Genomic DNA, 14166 nt, shown 5'->3' with positions numbered 1-14166 from the left:
CCGCAGGAACTGGAGGACAGTGATGTGCGGTGCGTCCGTTACCGTTCCCGTCGGAAACCAGCGCCACTGCGTCACTAATGTTTTCAGCGGTGATGAATGAACGATGAATTCTTTGGAAGTTTGTATCTTGGCAATAACTTTGTCACAAAGGATTTGGCTGTTGGCGTTTGAGACAGCACAACCAATTTGATCTATCGGGGATTATAATTTTAAAGAAAGTCCGTGAATTCAACTGTACATTGCCCTGCCACAGATTAATGGAACCACGTGAAAAAAAAGTATGACAGCATCAATTGATCGAGACTACACTCATAAGCTAGGGTGTAGTCCTGATCTTCCAACCTGCCCCTTTGCAGACCTTTCACTTTTCCTCTGCGCCTGAAACGATTGGATGTTGTACACTATAAGTCTATATATTCACACAAATGATGATGGGTGTATTTGAACGAGCTGCCAGAGAAGGTAGTTTCCCAACGTTTAAGAAACAGTTCAGACGGCTGCATGGATAGGACAGATTTGGAGGGAATTGGGCCAAATGCAGGCAGGTGGGACGAGTGTAGCTGGGACATGTTGGTGGGTGTGGGCAAGTTGGGCCGAGGGGCCTCATTTTCAAATTGTGTCACTCTATGACTCTATAAAGACTCTACAACACTTTCAGGTGGACACACACACACACACACACACACACACACACACACACACACACACACACACACACACACACACACACACACACACACACACACACACACACACACACACACACACACACACACACACACACACACACACACACACACACACACACACACATCCCAATTCAAGTGCGCTCCTGTCATTTTATCCGGATTAAAGGAAGTGCCGGACCACCATTTGCCGTAAAGTCGGTGGTGGACCTGCACTCTTTCTCTCTGCATTATCCTAAATGTACCATCCGTATGGTTTGATTCGTACTCTTGTTCAATACACTTTGCAGAAACAAGGAACTGCAGATGCTGGATCATGAACACACACACACACACACACACACACACACACAAAGTGCTGGAGTAACTCAGCGGATCAAGCGGCATTCCCGGAACACACCTATCCACGTTCTCCCGGGATGCTGCCTGACCCGCTGAGTTACTCCAGCACCTTGTGTCAGTTTGCGATTTGACCGGATAGCACGCAAACCATGCTTTTTACTGCATCTGGGTACACGCAAGAATAATACACCAATAAGCTCCTGGGAACCATCATCTCCAAGGGCCTGAAATGTGGGGGGCCACCATCGACTCCACAGTCAAAAAGGCCCAACAGAGGATGTACTTCCTGCAGCAGCTGAGGAAGCACAATCTGCTACAGGCAATGATGGTCCAATTCTAATGCCGCCACCGTAGATTGGCCACAAACTCTTTGAATCACTTCTCTCTGGAAGGCGACTCCGGACTGTCAAAGCTGCCACAGCCAGACATAAAAACAGCTTTTATCCACGAGTAGTCGCTCTACTCAATAACCAAATGTCTGTAGCCTCCTTTTGCTCTGGTATTTTATTTCATTCACATGTTTAAACTGTAATGTTTTACCCTTAATGTTTAATGTTTTATGAGTCATTCTTAATTGTTACTGTATGTCGTGTTGGTACGTGCGGGCGGAGCACCAAGGCAAATTCCTTGTATGTGAACATACTTGGCCAATAAACTTATTCATTCATTCATTCATTATCAAACGCAAATCTAAGCCGCATCTAACGGGGAATATGCCTGATTTATGTCTTGTTGCAGGGAAAAGACAGAGATTATAAGATCTTACATCCATGAAGTGGTGCAGTCTATCAAAAGGGTAAGTTGGAACTATTTTCATTGTGTCTTCCCCACCTGAACCTCTGTGTCACTGAATGATTATTTGCTTTTATCAGAAGGTTGATCCAATCGCACGTTTAGTTTTTTTAGTCTAGTATAGAGATACAGCGCGGAAACAGGCCCCTCAGCTCACCAGCGATCCCCGCACATTAACACTATCCTACACACACTTGGGACAATTTATACTTAAACCAAGCCAATTAACCTACAAACCCCTGTACGTCTTTGGAGTGTGGGAGGAAACCGAAGATCTCGTAGAAAACCCATGCGGGTCCTGGGGAGAACGTACAAACGCTGTACAGACAGCATGGATCGAACCTCGGTCTCTGCCGTTGTAAGGCAGCAACTCTAACCATATATAACCATATAACAATTACAGCACGGAAACAGGCCATCTCGACCCTTCTAGTCCGTGCCGAACACGTATTCTCCCCTAGTCCCATATACTTGCGCTCAGACCATAACCCTCCATTCCTTTCCCGTCCATATAACTATCCAATTTATTTTTAAATGATAAAAACGAACCAGCCTCCACCACCTTCACTGGAAGCTCATTCCACACAGCTGCCACTCTCTGAGTAAAGAAGTTCCCCCTCATGTTACCCCTAAACTTATGTCCTTTAATTCTCAAGTCATGTCCCCTTGTTTGCTCTACTGCTGTGCCACCATGTTGCCCAAACTCTGTGTACGTTACAGGAACGCTTTAGTATATAAAATTATGAGAGGACTAGATCGGGTAGATGCACAGAGTCTCTTGCCCCGAGTAGGGGAATCGAGGACTAGAGGACACAGGTTTAAGGTGAGGGGGGGGGGAAGATTTAATAAGAATCTGAGGGTTAACTTTTTTACACAAAACTGTCAGAGCAGGAGGTAGTTGAGGCTGGGACTATCCCAATGTTTCAGAAACATTTTAGACAGGTGCATGGATAGGACAGGTTTAGAGGGACACGGGCAGGTGGGACTAGTGCAGATGGGACATGTTGGCCGGTGTGGGCAAGTTGGGTCGAAGGGCCTGTTTCACTCTATGACTCTCTTTATCTTTATCTATATTTATTGTGTGCATAACATTCATTGGTGCTATTTGAAGGATGAATGTGCATTTGAGATAAAAAGTTATCATACTTTTGTTGACTTTCAGTATCATATTGTGTCCATGGACTTCTCCGATTCCAGGAAGCAGGCCTTGGAAGGATTTCGAGTTTTAGAAATATTACACTTAATCCAGTGTTACTTTGATAATATAAAAACAAGCTTTACATAAATGTATTAACTCTTCAGCAACTGTGGGAAAGGTCATTTTCCTCCACGTGTTTGGATCCGAAAAACATTTTCCAAGAATGTCTCTCGCCTAGAATAGAGTCATCAAGAACCAGAGGCCATAGCTTCAAAGCAAGTGACAACATTTAATAGGACCCTGAGGGGCAACTTTTTTTTCCACTTTTTAGTTTAGTTGAGTTTAATTTAGAGATACAGCGAGGAAACGGGACTTTTGGCCCACCAAGTCCGCGCCGACCAGTTCACTACTAGCTCCATCCTACACACTAGGGATCATTTACAGCATCCAATTAACACGCAAACCTTTGGAGTGTGGGAGGAAACCGGAGCACCTGGAGGAAAGCCACTTGATCACAGAGAGAATGTGCAAACACTGTACGGACAGCACCCGTGGTCAGGATCGAACCCGCGTCTCTGGCGCTGTAAGACAGTAACTCTACCGCTGCGCCACCGTGCCGCTCCAGAGTGATGGATATGTAGAATTGGTAGTTTTGAAACCTCCATGAAAATCTCAAAGCTGGAGGAATGACACTTCACACATCCACATGGTACATCCACGCATGCAAAAAGCATCTCGATATTTCCTAGCTTGGAGCGCAGGAGGATGAAGGGGTATAAAATCACGAGGGGAATACACAGGGTGAATGCACAGAGTCTCTTGACCAGAGTAGGGGAATCATGAACCAGAGGACATGGGTTTAAGGTGAGGCTGGAAAGATTGAATAGGAACCTGATTCAGCATAAAACCAGTATAAAAATTAAAGTGAAGAAGTACAACGTAGCAAAGATGAGCGGGAAGCAAGAGGATTGGATAATGTTTAAAGAACAACAGAAGATAACCAAAAAGACAATACGGGGAGAAAAGATGAGGTACGAATACAAGCTAGCCAAGAATATAAAGCAAGATAGTAAAAGCTTCTTTAGGTATGTGAAGAGGAAAAAATTAGTTAAGACCACAGTTGGACCCTTGAAGACCGAAAAAGGTGAATTTATTATGGGGAACAAGGAAATGGCAGAATAGCTGAACAGGTACTTTGGATCTGTCTTCACTAAGGAGGACACAAACAATCTTCCTGATATAGTAGTGGCCAGAGGATCTGGGGTGACGGAGGAACTGAAGGAAATCCACATTAGGCAGGAAATGGTGTTGTATAGACTGATGGGAGTGAAGGCTGATAAATCCACACGGCCTGATGGTCTGCATCCCAGGGTACTTAAGGAAATGGCTCTAGAAATCGTGGATGCATTGGTGATAATTTTCCAATGTTCTATCGACTCAGGTTCAGTTCCTGTGGATTGGAGGGTAGCTAATGTTATCCCACTTTTTAAGAAAGGCGGGGAGAGAAAACGGGGAATTATAGACCAGTTAGCCTGACATCGGTGGTGGGGAAGATGCTGGAGTCAATTATAAAAGATGAGATAGCCATACATTTGGTTTGCAGTAACAAGATCGGTTCGACTCAGCATAGTTTTACGAAGGGGAAATCATGTGAAGATGTAACTAGGAAAATGGACAAGGGAGAGCCAGTGGATGTAGTGTACCTGGACTTTCAGAAAGCATTTGATAAGGGCCCACATAGGAGATTAGTGGGCAAAATTAGGGCACATGGTATTGGGGCTAGAGTGCTGACATGGATAGAGAAGTGGTTGGCAGACAGGAAACAAAGAGTAGGGATTAACAGGTCCCTTTCAGAATGGCAGGCAGTGACTAGTGGGGTACTGCAGCAATTTACAATATACATCAATGATTTGGATGAAGGCATTTAAAGTAACATTAGCAAATTTGCAGATGACACAAAGCTGGGTGGAGGGTGAACTGTGAGGAGGATGCTATGAGAATGCAGGGTGACTTGGACAGGTTGGGGGAGTGGGCAGATGCATGGCAGATGAAGTTTAATGCAGATAAATGTGAGGTTATCCACTTTGGTAGCAAAAACAGGAAGGCAGATTATTATCGAAATGGCGTCAAATTGGGAAAAGGGGAAGTACAACGAGATCTGGGGTCCTTGTACATCAGTCTATGAAAGTAAGCATGCAGGTACTGCAGGCAGTGAAGAAAGCGAATGGCATGTTGGCCTTTATAACAAGAGGAATCGAATATAGGAACAAAGAGGTCCTTCTGCAGTTGTACAGAGCCCTAGTGAGACCACACCTGGAGTATTGTGTGCAGTTTTGGTCCTCTAATTTGAGGAAGGCCATTCTTGCTATTGAGGGAGTGCAGCGTAGGTTTACAAGGTTAATTCCCGGGATGGCGGGACTGTCATATGCTGAGAGAATGGAGCGGCTGGGCTTGTACACTCTGGAGTTTAGAAGGATGAGAGGATATCTCATTGAAACATATAAGATAGTTAAGGGCTTGGACACACTAGAGGCAGGAAACATGTTCCCGATGTTGGGGGAGTCCAGAACCAGGGGCCACAGTTTAAGAAAAAGGAGTAAGTCATTTAGAATGGAGACGAGGAAACACTTTTTCTCACAGAGAGTGGTGAGTCTGAGGAATTCTCTGCCTCAGAGGGCAGTGGAGGCAGGTTCACCGGATGCTTTCAAGAGAGAGCTAGATAGGGCTCTTAAGAATAGCGGAGTCAGGGGATATGGGGAGAAGGCAGGAACGGGGCACTGATTGGGGATGATCAACCATGATCATATTGAATGGCGGTGCTGGCTCGAAGGGCCGAATGGCCTACTCCTGCACCTATTGTCTATTGTCTATTGACACACTGACCTGTTCTGTATTCATGCCTACCATATTCTGTTGTGCTGAAGCAAAGCAAGAATTTTATAGTCCTATCTGGGACACATGACAATAAACTCTCTTGAATCTTGAATCCAAAGACGTACAGGTTTGTAAGTTAATTGGCTTGGGTAAAATTGTAAATTGTCCAGAGTGTGTGTAGGATAGTGTTAGTGTACGGGGATCGCAGGTCGGCGCGGACTGGATGGGCTGAAGGGCCTGTTTCCGCGCTGCATCTCTAAACCTAAAAGAATAACGACTCCAGCACTGTGTCTTATTTTTGTGATGGTCGGTAATATTCTGCTGGATGGGTTTTAAAATGCAATCAGCCAGCTGCCCACTAGAGGGAGCCAGGCCCTGAAGCTGAGGACTATTTTTCTTTCACGCAGCCATGAACAACGTCTCATCGGGAAGGGAAAATCAGACGCCTTAAATATTGTAAAATGATGGCCTCTGGTGTGAACCTTGCTTTGCACAAATGCCTGTATCTTATGATCGCACAAAAGAAATGATCAGTCTTGAAAACATCCCAATTATTGCTCTTGTGAGCAGTTTCAGGCCCCGTATCTGAGGATAGAAACATAGAAACATAGATGTTCCTGGAGAAATTTAAATATTAATGAATTCTCCAAACTAGATATTGAATAAAATCAAGTAATTTTCTTTAATATTAAAGATGTCTCTGAATTCCTGCTGTGTAGTTTGTTCAAAGATGTAGGAAGATAGTTATTTTAAAACTTGATGTAAAAATAATCAGGTTGGCGTAATAGAACAGCGCGCAGTTGTATTATCTAAGTGAATGATAAAGATGTATGCTCAAATAATATGAATGCAGTTCAGTTTAGTTTAGTTTATTGTCCCGTGCAGTGAAAAGCTCTTAGAAACATAGAAAATAGGTGCAGGAGTAGGCCATTCGGCCCTTCGAGCCTGCACCGCCATTCAATATGATCATGGCTGATCATCCAACTCAGTATACCGTACCTGCCTTCTCTCCATACCCCCTGATCCCCTTAGCCACAAGGGCAACATCTAACTCCCAGGATGGATGTGCTGACCCTGGAGAGGGTCCAGGGGTGGTCTACAAGAATGGTCCCAGAAATTATTGGATTAGCATACAATGAGCGTTTGAAGACACTGAGCCTGTACTCGCTGGAGTTTAGAAGGATGAGGGGGGGGACCTCATTGAAACTTACCGGACAGTGAAATGATCACATTGAATGGCGGTGCTGGCTCGAAGGGCAGAATGGCCTATTGTCTATTGAAAGGCCTGCGATAGAGTGGATGTGGAGAGGATGTTTCCACTAGTGGGGGAGCCTAGGACCAGAGGTCACAGCCTCAGAATTAAAGGATGTACCTTTAGAAAGGAGATGAGGAGGGATTTCTCCAGTCAGACGGTGGTGAATCTGTGGAATTCATTGCCACCGACGGCTGTGGAGGCCAATCAATGGATATTTTTAAGGCGGAGATTGACAGATTATTGATAAGTACGGGTGTCAGGGGTTATGGGGAGAATGGGGTTGGAGAATGGGGTTGAGAGGGAGAGATAGATCAGCCATGATTGAATGGTGGAGTAGGCTGGATGGGCCGAATGGCCTAATTCTGCTCCTGTGACTTATGAACTGGGGAACTCAATGGCTCAGAGACACCATCATTACGTTTATCTCTGATTAACCTTGCAGGAAAATCTATACTCCTTTATATTCACAAACAAATCTGCTTTCTACAAAAAGATGTGCGCGGAAACGCAGCAGGAATGTCCGTGTTTAACAGGCACGGAGCTGCAGAGGTACCTTCATCCCGTGTAAAACCCTTGAGAAGTTGTAAAAAGCATTGAATGAATACAGAAAAGCTGGAGTAACTAAGCGGGTCATGCAGCGTCTCAGCGTCAGCTTCAGGAACGGGTGACGTTTCCTGTCGAGACCCTTCGTCAGGCTGAGAGTCATGGGAAAGGGAAGGAGAGATATAGAATATACTAGACCAAGTGGGACCCGCTGGGCCCCGTTCCCCCAACGCAATACTCCACCACTCACCCGTTCCCCCAACGCAACATGTTCCCCCAATGCAATATTCCACCACTCACCCATAGCTCCCAACTGCGCAGGCGCGGCTCATTTGCCCTCATCCCCCAACACTCCCTCCCCCTCCGCCTCACCCTCCCTCTTCTCTCTCCTCTCCCCTCTCCCTGCTCCCCCAGTCCTCTCCCCTATTGCACTCCCCCGCTAAACACAATGTTTAAATAACATTTCTCCCCCTCCCCTCCCCCACTCCCTCCCTCTCCCTACAACAATGTAACAAATCTCTCATTGTACTGGGTGGAACACTGTTGATGGGCAATTTATGTAAATGAGATCCCTTTGTGATGTCATTGTCAGGTGGAGCACTGTTCACGGGCAGTTTATGAAAATGAGATCCCATCGTGACGTCATAGCTGTAACTGCCAACAGCCAGCAACTGCCACTGCAGTGTTCAAGTCATTCTTTCTCAAACTGGAAATTGTAAAGTTGAAAATGTGAATAACTTGTAAAATATAACATCAATCTGAACAAAACTTGTTGAAAACACACGACAGGACTTTGTGAGTAAGGTGGTGCAAAAATTGTAGCGCTACCGTGTGCCATTTTGGCATAATTTCAGGATCTCATTCACTCACTCACTCACCCACTGACAGACACCAAAACAAACAAGATGAGAGTTTTAGTAATACATAGATACATAGAACAAATGAATGAAAGATATTTAAAAAGCAATGATGACCGAGGAAAGTCAGAGCCCACAATGGTCCATTGTTGGCGGAGGGGTAGGTGATAACGAGTTACACAGGCTGTGAAACACAACAGAACTGCCTGTATAACTTGTTATCACCTACCCTACAACCAACAATGGACCATTGTGGGTTCCACCTTGATCTTTGTTGCATTTTGCATACCATTCATTCGTTTGTTCGATATCTCTCTATATCACCGTATATATATCTCTCGTTTCCCTCTTTCCCCTGACTCGGAGTATGAAGAAGGGTCTCAACTGAAACTGTGATGTTTGGTGGACTATGTGGGGCGGGAGGACCCGCTGCTCCCGTGCAGCAGGTGGCGTTACACAGGACAAAGGGAGATGTTTTGTACATAGTTATCTTTGTCTGTACACGGTGTGAGTGGTTGCAGACACTTTTAGTTGTCTTGCTGCCAGCATTGAGTTAATGTAATAAAGACTTCTCTTGTACCTTGAAGACTCTCAAGTTTTATGCAGACATAGAACAAGAACACGAAAGAAACGCCACCCGTTCCTTCTCTCCAGAGATGCTGCCCGTCCCGCTGAGTTACTCCAGCACTTTGTTCCTCTTTTCGGTGCAAACAGGCATCTGCAGTTCCTTCCTCCACGTCGAATAAATGCAAGTTTCTCCTCTCTCCCGCTGCATTTCACTGGCTCCACTCTTTCCGTTAATCTTTCAGCTGGAGGATGGCCAATCGAAGAGACAAGACAAACTGGTGGACAAGCATAAGGAAGTGCGCCTGCAAATCTTGGATGAGAAGCCAAAGGTACAATTCAATTATTTGAACGGGATGAAAGTGTTAAATTCATTATATGTGACAAAATGGTGTAAAACGTGGGGGTAAAGATGGCGTCAGAGGATAAATTTCAGGTTGAGATAGATAGATTCTTGATTAGTACGGGCGTCAGGGGTAATGGTGAGAAGGCAGGAGAATGGGATTAGGAGGGAGAGATAGATCAGCCATGATTGAATGACGGAGTAGACTTGATGGGCCGAATGGCCTAATTCTACTCCTATCACTTCTGACCTTATAAAAGCAAAATTGAGCTGATAGTATAAATGCATCAGAAGTTTTTTGTGTTTACGATAGTTACTGTACCCTTGGGGCACGGTGGAGCAACGGCAGAGTTGCTGCCTCACAGCGCCAGAGACCCGGGTTTGATCCTGACCACGGGAGCTGTTTGTACGGAGTTTGTACGTTCTCCCCGTGACCTGCGTGGGTTTTATCCGGGTGCTCCTGATTCCTCCCACACTCCAAAGACGTGCGGATTTGTAGGTTAATTGGCTTCAGTAAAAATTGTCAATTGTCCCCAGTGTGTGTAGGACAGTGCTAGTGTACGGGGGGGGGGGGGGGGGGGGGGGGGGGGGGGGGGGGGGGATTCGCTGTTCGGCACGGACTCGGTTGGCCGGAGGTCCAGTTTCAGCGCTGCATCTCTAAAACTAAATTACGAGACTAAAATGTTGTTGAGATGGGGTGGGTGAGTTCAGGACAGGTTATGATAAATTATTTAGACTGTTGTTTTTATTCTATTTTGTATACCTCCCTCTGCTAACCTGTTTCGGGCAAACCTCTACTTCAAAGGTGCAAGAATGTACAAGTTTAGCAACACTGTGAATGCATTTGTGTAGACTTATAAAATTATCCTCAATTAGTGTGTTTGTAACAATTGGAAAGTCCTGCACTGGTGTATTTCTGCAGTTTGCCCCATGCGAAGCACAAAACGCTGGCGGTGCGGCACGGTGGCGCAGCGGTAGAGTTGCTGCCTCACTGCGCCAGAGACCGGGTTCCATCCTGACCCCGGGTGTCTGTCAGCACGGGGTTTGTACGTCCTCCCCGTGACCTGCGTGGGTTTCCTGCAAGAGCACCAGTTTCCTCCCGCACTCCAAAGACGTGCAGGTTTGTCGGTCATTTGGCCTCTGTAAATTGTCCCGAATGTGTGGGGTAAAACCGCTGGGTGATCGCTGGTCGGGATGGACTCGGTGGGCCGAAGGGCCTGTTTCCGCGCTGTATCTCTAAAGTAAACTGAACTCAGCGGGTCAGGCGGCATCTGTGGAGGGAAGAGACAGACGATATTTCGGCTTGGGGTTCTTCTTCAGGCTGATTGGAGTAAGGAGGGGGGGGGGGGGAGAGATTGCTGGAAAAGAGAGGTGGGGGCTGGACAAAGCCTGGCACCATGTCCATCTATCACATTGCAGGCTTTCTACCGCTCCAGCTTTCTCCGATCAGTCTGTAGAGTCACCGACACGGAACGTCTTCAGTCCATTCTCTCCGGATATTAGTTTAGTTTTGAGATAGTTTAATCTAGTTTAGAAATACAGCGCGGAAACAGGCCCTTCGGCCCATCGGGTCCATGCCGACCAGCGATCCCCGCACACTAACACCACCCTACACACACACTAGGGACAATTTGTACATTTATACCAAGCCAATTAACCCACAAACCTGTACGCCTTTGGAGTCTGGGAGGAAACCGAAGATCTATGGGCGGGCACGGTAGAGTTACTGCCTTACAGCGAACACAGCGCCGGAGACCCAGGTTCGATCCCGACTACGGGTGCCGTCTGTACAGAGTTTGTACGTTCTCCCCGTGACCTGCGTGATGTTCCGTTTTCTCCCACACTCCAAAGATATACAGGAGACACGTTTATCTGTTTTGTAGTAAATGCCTACTATGTTCTGTGTGCTTAAGAAAGCAAGAATTTAATTGTCCTATACAGGGACACATGACAATAAACTCACTTGAACTTGAACTTGAGGTTTGTAGGTTAGCTGGCATGATAAATGTAAACATTGTGCCTGGTGGGTGTTGGACAGTGTTAAAGTGCGGGATCGATGGTCTCCACAGATTCAGTAGTCTGAAGGGCCTGTTTCTATGCTGTATCTCTAAATTAAACTAAACTAAACTAATCTCGGAGAAAGCCAACGCAGATCACGGGGAGAGCGTACAAAACTCCGGTCTGACAGCACCCGTAGTCGGGATCGAACCCGGGTCTCCGACGCTGTAAGCGCTGTGAGACAGTAACTCTACCGCTGCGCCGCCGTGCCGTCCACAGATGCTACCCGACCCACATGAGGTCCTCCAGCACTTTGTGCTTTGCTCAAGTTTCCAGCATCTGTAGACTTTGGTGTCTCTATTTCGCCCTGTACTCTGCTTCACGTTTCATGTTCATAGAGAAAGAGAGATCTAGCCGTCCCGGCAATGGGAGGAATAGTTTTCTGAAAGGCACCAGCATCAAGGGAGAATATGACAAGATAGACACAAAGCGCTGGAGTTACTCAGCGGGTCGGGCAGCATCTCTGGAGAAAAAGGATGGGTGAAGTTTAGGCTCTGGATCCTTCGTCTGACTGGAGACGGGTCTGAAACATTTTCTCCATAGATGCTGTCTGAGTTACTCCAGCACTTTATGTTCATCTCTGGTCCACACCAGCATCTGCAGTTCTTTGTTTCTAGAATATGACAAGGACCTATTTAAGGCATTTTGAGAACGAGAATGTAAATACCTAATGGATTTATTTTTACTATTCTGCTCATTTCTGAATAGAAAAATCTTGCACCAAGTACCTTAGGAAATAATTGGGATGAAATTATGCTTGGCAGTGTGAACGATTTGTGATTGAGAGTCATTGGACTCTTCTGATCAGTCAAAAACAAGGCAGGTTGTAAAATGTTTAAGCTTCCATTTCATCATCACCCGGACAACATTACAGGCAGAGGTTATTTTAACTTTTAATAGAGACTAGACCAAGTGGGACCCGTTGGGTACCGTCCTCTCAACACAAGGTTGAGGGGGGGGGGGGCTTTTATTAGAGATGGTCACCTGAGATTATGACAAAGTTAGAGATTTTGTTGCCCCTGGGAAACATCCATTCATCATGTTCCTCTGTTCTTCTCTGTTTTGGACCCCACATCTGAGGAAGGATGTGCTGGCCCTGGAGAGGGTCCAGAGGAGGTTTACGAGAATGATGAGTGGGGATGAGTGGGTTTACGTACGATGAGCGTTTGACGGCACTGGGCCTGTACTCACTGGAGTTTAGAAGGATGAGGGGGGGGGACCACATTGAAACTTGCCGAATAGTGAAAGGCTTGGATCAAGTGGATGTGGATGTGGACATTTCCACTAGCAAGAGGCCATAAAAGGGCATTTCTTTAGGAAGGTGAGGAGGAGGAATTTACTTAATCAGAGGGCGGTGAATCTGTGGAATCCTTTGCCACAGCAGGCGGTGGAGGCCAAGTCAATGGATGTTTTTAAAGGCACAGAATGACAGATTCTTGATTAGTATGGGTGCCAGGGGTTATGGGGAGAAGGCAGGAGAGTGGGGTTGGGAGGGAGAGATAGATCAGCCATGATTGAATGGCGGAGAAGACTCAATGGGCTGAATTGTGCTCCTAGATCTTAAGAACTTATGAGATCAAGTACAGGCAGATGAGACCAGTTGGACGAGGCACAAAGATTGTGGGTCGAAGGGCCCGTTGCTCTGCCGCACTGTTCTATGTTCTAGTCTTTGCTTACTTGGCCTTGAAGGGATCAAGTGCCAGGTACCAGTGTAATGAAAGGATGATGTATTCAAGAGAGAGTTCTCTTGGATATCTTTGGATCTGGGAGTAGGGGGTGAAGATGGGATTCTCTGCCACAGAAGGCAGTGGAGGCCGATTCACTGGATGTTTTCAAGAGAGAGTTAGATATAGCTCTCAGGGCTAATGGAATCAAGGGGATATGGGGAGAAAGCAGGAACGGGGTACTGATTCTGGATGATCAGCCATGATCATATTGAATGGCGGTACTGGCTCGAAGGGTCGAATGTTTCTAGAATTGTTTCTAGAATGTCCTGCATACTCACATTTGTGACGGCATTTCTCTCACTTGGCAGAACTCATCTAAATGATCCTTTATCCTTTTGAAAGTTTCTTTAATATTAGCTTTCAAAACAAGAATGTGCAACATTAAAAATCACCAGTTCAATGCAAGGGACGAGTTATTAACGTACAAAGGGAGGGGGAAGAGTTCCTCAAGTTTATATCTCATTCATAGGCCCCCCTCAGTCATGACTGACCATGGGGTGATGCATCCTTGTTCTATATCAAGCATCCCAGTAATTAGGACAGTTTAGTTTAGTTTAGAGATACAGCGCAGAAACAGGCCCTTCGGCCCACCGGGTCCGCGCCGACCAGCGATCCCCGCACATTAACACTATCCTACACACACTAGGGACAATTTTTACATTTTATACCAAGCCAGTTAAGCTGCAAACCTGTACGTCTTTAGAGTGTGGGAGGAAACCGAAGGTCTCTGAGAAAACCCACAACAGCAGGGCATGAAATCATTTAACTTGAGCTAATCTTCAATTCTATTCTTTTGATTATCTGTCAAAGCTTTTGTGTGTTGGTAAATCTATATATTAACTGGAATAGATTTGAGCAGATGTGAGGAAGAGTCATGTAACAGGTGCCAAGGGTTATGGTCATAAGGTCATAAGGAATAGGAGGAGAATTAGGCCATTCGGCCCATCGCAGTGGCATTCAATCATGGCTGACCTATCTATCCCTCCT

The 14166-nt window shown here is 46.0% G+C and overlaps 1 protein-coding gene across 1 annotated transcript in view; it reads left to right on the top strand.

Annotated features, from left to right (window-relative positions):
* LOC129699288 (1-phosphatidylinositol 4,5-bisphosphate phosphodiesterase beta-1) overlaps positions 1-14166 on the top strand; it is a 660784-nt gene that overhangs the window by 612159 nt on the left and 34459 nt on the right. The window contains 2 exon segments of the mRNA XM_055638950.1: positions 1767-1824; positions 9297-9383. Of these exon segments, the coding sequence (XP_055494925.1) occupies positions 1767-1824; positions 9297-9383 (145 nt within the window).

Source organism: Leucoraja erinacea, chromosome 8, assembly GCF_028641065.1.
Source record: "Leucoraja erinacea ecotype New England chromosome 8, Leri_hhj_1, whole genome shotgun sequence".
NCBI classification, from domain to species: domain Eukaryota; kingdom Metazoa; phylum Chordata; class Chondrichthyes; order Rajiformes; family Rajidae; genus Leucoraja; species Leucoraja erinaceus.
The sequence above is the reverse complement of the archived record's forward strand: the minus strand, read 5'-3'. Positions and strand labels throughout refer to the sequence as shown.